General features: G+C 41.0%; 3 protein-coding genes across 5 annotated transcripts; 2 read left to right on the forward strand and 1 right to left on the reverse strand.

Moving 5' to 3' along the window:
• The first annotated feature begins 158 nt into the window (after positions 1-158).
• On the forward strand, positions 159-1,481 carry LOC128265298 (E3 ubiquitin-protein ligase MARCHF5). Its single transcript, XM_053001217.1, has one exon. It carries the CDS (start codon positions 334-336, stop codon positions 1,438-1,440), a length of 1,107 nt encoding a protein of 368 aa, XP_052857177.1. The 5' UTR covers positions 159-333; the 3' UTR covers positions 1,441-1,481.
• A 189-nt stretch (positions 1,482-1,670) lies between these two features.
• Positions 1,671-5,237, reverse strand: LOC128265294 (uncharacterized). Its single transcript, XM_053001212.1, has 3 exons — positions 4,537-5,237; positions 2,894-3,594; positions 1,671-2,180 (listed from the first exon to the last, which is right to left on the reverse strand). Exons 1-3 carry the CDS (start codon positions 5,111-5,113, stop codon positions 1,800-1,802), a joined length of 1,659 nt encoding a protein of 552 aa, XP_052857172.1. The 5' UTR covers positions 5,114-5,237; the 3' UTR covers positions 1,671-1,799.
• Positions 5,238-5,718: 481 nt separating this feature from the next.
• LOC128265300 (uncharacterized) lies at positions 5,719-6,998 on the forward strand. 3 transcript variants are annotated; one of them, XM_053001221.1, is made up of 2 exons: positions 5,719-5,930; positions 5,985-6,998. In XM_053001221.1, exon 2 carries the CDS (start codon positions 6,205-6,207, stop codon positions 6,805-6,807), a length of 603 nt encoding a protein of 200 aa, XP_052857181.1. In that variant the 5' UTR covers positions 5,719-5,930; positions 5,985-6,204; the 3' UTR covers positions 6,808-6,998. The 3 variants fall into 3 exon arrangements, with proteins under 3 accessions (XP_052857181.1, XP_052857180.1, XP_052857182.1); XM_053001220.1 differs by having other exon boundaries at positions 5,719-5,926; positions 5,982-6,998; XM_053001222.1 differs by having other exon boundaries at positions 5,719-5,926.
• The last annotated feature ends 2,506 nt before the right edge of the window (positions 6,999-9,504 follow it).

Raw genomic sequence — 9,504 nt, forward strand, 5'->3', positions numbered from 1 at the left:
AAATTTTATGACGAATTCAACGGTGTATGACATTCCAACTTTTGACCCTTGTTTCTCTGGGATTTTTTAATGTTTTTTTGGGGGTTTGGTTTGGAGGTATGCAAAAGAAGAAAGAAACATCGAATCTCTGCCATATAGTTCAATCAGCCTAGTTGTGCTTTAAGTGTCGTTAGAATTTTTGTTTGGTACACAGCTCTGTGTGGCTCTGAGCCAAAATCGGGCGGTGCAGTTCTGTCAGTCATTCCTTTTTAATATCTGGATTGTTGCACTTTGCACTTTCTCTTTGGATTTGCACCGTCGTGACCGTGGTGTGGTGTGATAAAGGGGTATTCAATGGACCTTCACTTCGATATCAATCAAATGGATGTGCGTAGATCCAGCGGTGGATCGATTCACCGTTTGGCGGATCGCTTCTGCTGGATATGTTTCGCCGGCGAGGAGGACAACCCGCGGGCCAAGTGGGTGCAGCCGTGTCGGTGCCGTGGCGCCACCATGTGGGTGCACCAGAGCTGTCTGTGTCGGTGGATCGACGAGAAGCAGCGGGGGGGCAATCGCCGCACCTCGGTGGTCTGCCAGCAGTGCCAGACGGAGTACATCGTCGTCTTTCCCAGAACGAACTTCTTGGCCAGTGCTCTGGACTGGTTGGACCGGGCAGTGAGAAGGACCTGCCCCTATTTGGCCGTGCATGTGCTGATGTGCTGCGTCTACTGGACGGCCACCACCTACGGAGCCGTGACCGTCTTCCAGGTGGTGGGCCACAGACGGGCCCTGGAACTCATGGAGAGCGAGGTCTTCCTGCTGCTGGGCCTGCCCCTCATACCCGTGGGCCTGGTGCTCGGCCGACTGGTGCGGTGGCAGGATGCCGTGCTCAAGGTCATGCGGAGCAGGTACAACATCCTCCGCAAGTTGCCCTTCTTCCGTTGGGCTGGCGAGCCGGAAATCGCCGGTTTGGATCCCGCTCTGAGCGACAGTTCGAGCAGCTTGCCACCCCTGCAAAACACTCCCGTCCTCACAGATCCCCTCTACATATCGCGACTCTTCTGCGGAGCCGTGTTCCTGCCCACGGTGGCCACCGCGATGGGGAATCTGTTCTTCAAGGGGATGGAGGATCCGCTGCAGCGCACCCTCCTGGGCGGCATCACCTACATCGGGGCCAAGGGCCTGCTGAAGATCTATCTGCGCCAGAAGCTATACATCCGTCGCCGCAAGCGTCGCATTGTGAACTACACCGATGAGAATGTGCGCATCCATATGGGTGGCCACGCCCGGGAGGCACCGCCTGTCCAGGGCCATCAGAATCCCCAAAATCGGCGGCAATTTGCCGGATACGATGAGAGCTACGAGGACAGCTCCAGTGTGATCACCACGGACTCTGAAGGCGCTAGTCAAGACAGCGATAGTCCTGTCTCCATCCACCTGCAAGCTCCTTTCCTGAACTAGTCGGACCGAACTAGTCGGATGTATACTAAATTACTCCAACATTTTTGTACACCCAACAAAAATTAAAGTTTAGTTTTAAAGGGTGTGTCTTTTTTTTTCTATATGAGTAAAATATAGTGTAGAATAATCTATGTAGTAATTATCTCCAAATATAAATTTGTTTTACAAAAATGATACAAATATTCGTAGTTAAAATTTAAAAGGTAAAAGTTTTAAATTAAAATCTGCCTTTTAAGATTTAAAGATATTAAATTGATAACTAATCACAGGGAAACATTTTAATGAGCTGAGTTTTCTCAGAACTTCGAAGGCCCTACGATAAATAAAATATTTCAAATCACAAATGCAATTGAATGAATTTAGTTGGGGATAAATTCCTCCAAGTAGATGGGCGGCTTCGGGCAAGTCCGCTCGAAGCCCGGGAGATCGTCACAGCAGCGGTAATTGAGGCAGTTCTTGTCTGGCACGACCTTCAGACTGTCCATGAAATCCTGGCTGAGGGTCTGGAGGCGGGTCAGGAAGCGCTTGAAGGTCCCGAAGGTGAGTTCGCGATGGCGCGGACATCGCGTGTCATGGTGGTGTGGAACGTCCGGGCAATAGACCCAGTACCGATCCGGGACCCTGTCCTGCAGGCACATATCCAAAATTTGCTGGACGTGACCGCCCAGATCAGCTAACTTCTGGTCACTGACCACAATCGCCTGCCAGTACCTGGTGCTCTCCCAAAGCCAGCGGACTACCTGCACACATGATAATTTATTAAAATATATAAAGCACTTTAAACTCAGAAAATACAAACAAAACAACATTCTTCAGTTTCGTGTTCATATTATTAATAGATTGTTAATATAATCTAATAGTTATGCTACCTCTTCAATGCTATCTCTTAAGCTGCGCATGTCTTTATATAATTCGTTAGTTTAACATTATAACAAGCATTTTGTAACTATCTTAACATATTTAATAAATATATATATAAATAAAATTGCCGTAATTCTATGTAACCGCGATTTCTTCAGCTTCATACAAGATTTTCTCTACACTTATACAAAAATTAAACTTTAAAAATAAGTAAACAAATAAATATATTTCAAATTTAAATTAAATACAAAAAATGTATTACAGCCCTTACTAAAAAGCATGATATAGTATTACAACACTTGAAGTAAAGTGAAAAATATTCGATTTCAAGTGGGTCCTATTGGTTTGAAATGCATTGTATTTAAATAAATTGGTGGATATTAAAATCTCTTTCGAAAATAGTTATATTAAAACTTAAAAAAATTAAAATTGAGTATAAAATACTTGGGCTTACGACGTTTTTCAATTGATTATGCAATTGCAAATTCAGGAGCCTCTCATCGAATCGTAATCGAATCAAAGCTATTCCCTAATGCTCCTTTGCGTTGAGCTTCATTGAGTCTTGAACTTAATTTTTTCAGTGTATACCCACCTCAGGCAGCTGGCCAATCGCGCCGATGTGTTCGTTTTCCGGATAGTTGGCCAGGGATCGCCGCAGCCCGGGCGACAGGTGGGCGAAGCGAATATTGCCCAGCAGATCGACCTGGTGCTTCTGGCGCTCGGACCAGTCGAACTCCAGCCAGTGGAGGCAGGCGAAGAAGACCTCGTCCTCGCTGTTGGCGCCCAGCGTGTCCTGGCGCAGCAGACAGGCCACCTCCGTGGCCTCGAAGTCGAGGAACTCGCTGGAGGCCACCACCGGCAGGAAACACCGCCGCAGCCGCGACATCATCAGTATCATGACATCGGGGCACTTCTGCTCCCGGGCCAACAGGTATGTGTGGAAGGCGTTCGCCTCCCAAAAGCCACGCTCGTGGTCCGGCGAAAAGTAGTACCAGCTCAGATTCATCAGCGGCTTGATGCCCAGGAATTTGGCCGCCAGGAAGAAGGATATCAAGTCGTGGTCGATGGAAATGCCTGACTCGTCGGCCAGCATCCACTCGTAGATGTTGGTCAACAGGTCCATTTGCATATTCTGCACCGGGATATGCACAAAGGGTCCCACACAGCGGCGCAAATTACGGGCAAAGTAGGTGAACAAGTAGCGGTCCACGCAGCAGAACATGGACTCAAACTGGAGCTCCAGGTCGTCGTTCACCCGATTCTTTATCGCTTCCCATATGATCTCGTAGTTAACTAAAAAAAAATATTTAAAAAAAAAAATTAAATTTATTAAAATCTCCATTTTAATGCACAACCCCCAATTAATTTAAATTAAATAAAACTTCTGTAAGTACAACAAAGAGTAAAAATAATACAAAATCGAACTTTTGTATCTTTTATTGTTAATTTTGTTCATTCGAAAATGAAATTGACTGTGACTTAGACTGTTGTCACTAAATAAAAAATTATAAATAAAATAAAAATAAAAAAATTATTTAACAACATGACAAAACACATAGTAAGTCCAAGTATTTCCTATTCAATTTAAATGTTTTTCGCTTTGAATTCTATCCAAAACATGTAATTCTTTTTTAAAATTCATTTGATTACTTTCTTTTGACTAACAATATCTGAAAGTTAACTTTAAGCAATATTAAACTTTTAATATAAATGCCATTTTAAAGCTTATATCTTCCTCAATAATTAAAATATTTGAATGAAATTTATTTCGATTGACTAAAGCAACTTGTTATATCTTTAAATATTTGAACTATATAAAAAGGACACACAATTTATTAGTTTTTTAATTAATTAATTAATAACTTGTTTACAAATGTATATAAAATACAGATATCTAAATTATTTTACGAAAATACATTTTAAACTAATTTTAAGCGTTTGTATAATTAGTTCATTTTTCTACCCATCATAGAAACTAGATTGTTGTTGCTTGAATTAAAGATGAACAAATGAACAAATTTCTCAACAAGATGTATGATGAATGTATTAAAATAAAACTAACGTGGCTTAAAAATTAAGAGTTAGACAACAGTTTTAGACTCTTCGGTAGAGAAATGAAACTAAAAAGTATTGGGCTTATACAATATTATTTGGTATTGAATTAGTGTTTATACTTTAATACTGTTTATAAAACTAAACTTTCAGTATTTTTGGGGCAAAGTTAAGGGATCTTACCCATTTTGCGTCCTGTTTTGACCTGGAGTGCCTCGGCAAAGGAAATATTCGGATTGGCGCTTTCCAGCCTCGACGTGACCTCGAAATCGCGGGCACCAATTGTGTGGCTGAGATCCAGAACGGGGACTATGGCTTCTGGATCCGCGATCAATGTTAAAGAAGATATCTCAGACGAATTCTCATCTTCGGTCTCTTCACTTGTGGGCAGCAGCTTAGAAACGCTCCAGGTTTCGCCCATATTGTGCAGGCGACGTTGCCGCGAAATGGTTAAAATGTCATCAAAATCGTGATTAATTTGATCCGAACTCATTGTAAGAGTTGGGGGATACGATGAGATTACCCCAGTTACAGAACCCACAAAACCGAGCTTGGAGCTGTTCGATAGCGGCGAACTCCACTGAGGATCGGCGACCTCCACTAAAGGTTGAGCCACGGGACACGGTGCGATCTGCTGGTTTATATACCGCGTCCAGTCCCAATTCGGCGTTATCAATACTCCGGGATGCTTCAGTTGGATATCATTGCGATTCACTCTTTTCATCTCTTTGGTCTTCATTTTTTTCTTTAACAGAAACATAGTTACTGTACAATATGTTATTCACGAAAAAAATATATTCAGAAATCGCTTTGAATTATATTTTACTTTAAAGTACAGTCTTTGCAAAATGTACAAATGGAATTGGCCAACTAAATACAAGTTTTTTTTTAAGGAAAACAATAAGGGCTTTGATATTCAGCAATAGATTTGAAAGATATTCTATGGCCAACTTAAATATATTTTGGACAGTAGATTTTTTTCTTCTGATTCGAAAACCTTATGCAAAATATTTTAAATTAATTTTCAAAATTTATCAGACACTTTTCAGTTGGCAGTTTTCCAAAATAATATGTTATTTTTTAAAGAAAATTAAAAGGGCTTTGATATATGTGAATCAATTTGAAAGATATTCTAGGGCCCAAAATTAACATATTTTAGACGGTAGGTTTTTTAGCAAAAAAGATTTAAATATAAATTTCAAAGTTCAATAGATATTTGTCGGCTAGCAGTTTTCAAAAATAATAATTAAGTTGTATATTTCTTAGAGCAGAAACACTCCGGTTTATTTTTGTTTCAACTGGAAGTAGGCTTTGACTTTACCTTTGCCTCTACAGATTGTTAGTGTTAGCATTATCACACAGCTCGTTCAACGTTTCGGTCGACCCATTTTCGAGTCAAGCTGAATAGAGATTCGTAAATCCAGAAAAAAACAAATAATAAATTTTAAATAGTAAATTTTATCCTGTCACTTCCAAATACCTTTATGCGTGCTCTTTCGATGCAACAATAAAACACGCATAACTACGCGAGCAAGCAGACTACAACTTGCTGAGAAAGCAACCAAGCACAAAAGTAAGTGGTCAAAAGCAGCTTTTCTCATTTTGCTTAATTTCGAAACCTTTTAAAGCAGGAGAAAAATAGAAGTCCTTACTTTGCTCACAAAGCAAGGCGGCAAATTTTATTATAAAAGAAAATCAATCTGACAACTAAGCAAGAAAAAGCAACAAAAAGCAGTGTGCACAAAGCAAAAAGCACAAGACACAAAGCACAAATCAAACTATCAAGAAAGCAAGTTTAATAAGGGAAAACCGAATTATTTCTGGTAGAGATCCACTAGGGAAACCACCAGGATGTCGGACAACTCAGCTGTGAGCACTGCTCTCAATGTTTTGCTTTGCGGAGCCACCGGCTTTGGGCTCTACAAGATCGGGCCCAGCGAGCACCCATATGCCTTCACCGCCTGCATGATGGGGTTTTGCCATGGACTGGGCGGCTTGGTGAGCGGCTTGACCGGCGATGAGAATGCCAAAAAGGTCACGGAGACGACCACTGGCTTCATGGAGATCATCCCGCTGCCGCTGGTCAATGTGAACCTGTATTTGGCCGCGGAGAGCAACAACATCGCCCTGGGCCATGGACTGTTCATAGTGCCGCTGGCGGTCGGCGTGATCCTCAACATGGTGAAGGGCGAGAGTGGCGACGACAGCGAGGGTGGTGTCCTGGAGACCCTGAAGACGCTCACCGTTCTGGGCAACATCACGTCGCTGCTCTACCTGTCGATCAACGAGAGCAGCTGGAACCTGACCGGCATGGCCCTCCTGGCCTTCATGGCCAAGTTCGGGGCCAAGTTCTGCGAGGAGCAAGTCTGCGAGGGCAGCGGCGAACCCGTGTCCTATGTCAGTTGGTCGGGCTTCTTCTTCCTCACCGCCTTGGCCGCCTCGGGTGAGAAATAGAGATGTGGAGCAATGGAGAAATAGATCCTGGCCAGCCCCCCAATTTACCATACACTTCCTGGAACCCAACTCATTTGACCTTGGACGAGCAGAGTGATGAATAAATTTTGGAGGCGATTCTTACGGCGACGCGTTAATTATAAATTATTTTGGCTTAATTTAACAAATATATACACCTTTTGAAGTGTTTATTTATTTTTTTTTTTTTTTGAGCAATGTTACAACTTTAACAAATATTTATATAATTTGGAGTGATAGTTTTGTTTTTGTATTTAGTAGTTTTATTTGAGACTTTATAAAAGAAAACTTTTAAATGTTTTTTTTTTGCTTAAACTCTAATATAATTAATAAATGCCAACAAGTAATTTAAAATACAATTATTATTAATAAAAAACTTCAACAACTTTGAATCTAAAATTATTTTACAGATTTAATAAAGGATTTGAACATTATTTTTCTCTTTTCAAAAGGTTAGGTAATTGTAAATGGTTTGGAAATTCTGTATTGGAATAGTTTCGAGAAATCGAAAGTAAAAGTTTTGGAAGATCAAAGTAAAAGCTGGCAAAGGGTTTAATTTTCATAGCTGCTGTGCCCACAGAACCTGGAGTACTGCACACACTCGTATATCCAGTAAAGGGGCCACCACTCTTAATTGTCACTAATTTAATTGTTATGGCATTGCATTCCGCTCGAATCGATTCGATGGTGGATGGTGGAATGGGGGGTGGTGGAATGGGGGGTGGGGCATTGGGCAACCGAAATCCCATTGGCCACGCCCCAAACCGAAATAAAACCAAAATAAAGGCCTACACCAACCGTTGACAATAAGAACTAATAAATTTTAAGACCTAATGTCAACAAATCGCCGGTAAGTAGGGGCACGCACAATCCGAACAGTGAAGCTCGGCTACCAGGGCAGCCTCCCCTTGTCTTTGCGCCCTGGCAAAGCGAAAAAGCGTGCTCAATGAGCATGACAGCCACAAAACAAAAAGACCAAATAATCAACAAGAAAATAGAAAAGATATAATAAAAATTGTTGTACATTTTTGGGCCGTGTCTTGTGTCTTGTTCATTGTTATTTTTATGACTTAGTGCCATTGGGTTTTCGGGCTTCGGTATTCGGCTTTTTGGCTTTTTGGGGTGGGGCTCAGTTACGTGCTAATTTCTGGCCGACTGACGAAATCGAAACTGAAAACTGAAAACTCGGCCCGAGAACTGGTTGTTACAGAAATATTTGTGTTATCGCTGGTAATTGGCTGGCATTGTCTGTTTTTCTTTCGCTTTTCCCCGCTCCCCAAAGTCGTGGCATTGGGCGAGTCTTAGAGATCAGGGACTATTACTATGGGGGCTTTGCTATCTGCCGATCACATCCGCTTGCAGAGAATCACATTGTTAAGGGAGAAAATCACCATTGCATTTTATCGACAACACAAAGTACTTATAACTAAATGCAATGCAAACAGCAACACCGAACAAAAGCAAACTGTAAGTGTAGTTTTAACAAGTGTGTCTTGAAAATATACTACATATATTATTAAAGTATAGGTATTAATCCAGTACTAAATAATATAACTCCTATACATTTTAGTTCTATGCCGAAGAGTTCAAAACTGTTAAAACTGTTATTTTTAAAGCACAAAAGTTTTATTTTAATATTATTATTGAAAAAGTTTAAGACCAAGACAAAATTTCTGAACATTAAAGTTTAAATTGGTATACTCCATAGTTCAATATTTTATTTAGTTTCTGTAACAATATTAAAAAATTCTTGTCGCTCATTTTCTGCTCTGTTTTCTATCCAAAGCTTTGAATATGAATTGAAGTGCCTTTATGGAGTGGAAATATGGCCAGTAAGTTGATTGGTTTTTTTTGGCGGCTGCTCTGGGGGAAATTAGATTTATTACACCAGGCGATGATTAAGGGAATTTTGTGGCAAGTGGCAAGTGGCACTCCAGATGAGCCGGTGGCCTCTTCAGCGGCTACACATGCCGAATAAGGCACTGAGAAAATCCCCACAGTCAATACATAAACTCTATAAATAACTATATTTTAACTATTTCAAAGTTTGAAAATATTTAATTAACCTTACGTATCGCGAATTCGAAAAATAAATATCGATCTGCATTTAAGTACTAAGGTTTTTACAAAATTGGATATGATACATCACATTGCGTCACAGCAGTACATTTTGTGTCCCAAATCCTTAATATTTAAGAATGTCCAAAATGGAAAACAGTGTAATGCTGCAATAGCACTAAAAAAGTTGTTTATTAATTCGCATTACAATAGTGTCATATGAACAATTTTATAAAAAAATCTTACAAGATACCTGACTTCTGAAGCAGATTTAATTTCAAATCAGTAGGCATTTTTGGCCCAGTGTAGGTGTACTCCTTTGTGGTGTTTCCCACAGCATCGGAGCTTGAGTCTGAACCAATTCCGAAACCGAATCAGAATCAGAATCGACCCCAGACATCGGCCATGTTAATCTCTTGTTATTGTTGTGGTCTAAACAGGCGGCGGAGATGATTAATCGCTTTTTGGCAGCATTAGCGTAATGCTTCGAGTGGCGCAGCCATTTCGGCCTGTCGATCTCTATCAGTTGGGCAATATTTATAGCACTGCCTCATATGCCCGATCATATCACCACCGATGTCCAGACCATTTCGAAACCCCAACCCCTTGTGGCCCTTATCG

This window comes from Drosophila gunungcola, unplaced genomic scaffold, assembly GCF_025200985.1.
Source record: "Drosophila gunungcola strain Sukarami unplaced genomic scaffold, Dgunungcola_SK_2 000108F, whole genome shotgun sequence".
Taxonomy (NCBI): Eukaryota; Metazoa; Arthropoda; class Insecta; order Diptera; family Drosophilidae; genus Drosophila; species Drosophila gunungcola.

Bases quoted from the DNA above. Each gene is read 5' to 3' on its own strand.
- LOC128265300 (XM_053001221.1), top strand. From the start codon at position 6,205: ATGTCGGACAACTCAGCTGTGAGCACTGCTCTCAATGTTTTGCTTTGC.
- LOC128265294 (XM_053001212.1), bottom strand. From the start codon at position 5,113: ATGTTTCTGTTAAAGAAAAAAATGAAGACCAAAGAGATGAAAAGAGTG. The intron at 3,595-4,536 runs GTAAGATCCCTT...ATTTTTTTTTAG, and splicing joins CAAAACAGGACGCAAAATGG to TTAACTACGAGATCATATGG. The intron at 2,181-2,893 runs GTGGGTATACAC...TCATGTGTGCAG, and splicing joins CGATTGGCCAGCTGCCTGAG to GTAGTCCGCTGGCTTTGGGA.
- LOC128265298 (XM_053001217.1), top strand. From the start codon at position 334: ATGGACCTTCACTTCGATATCAATCAAATGGATGTGCGTAGATCCAGC.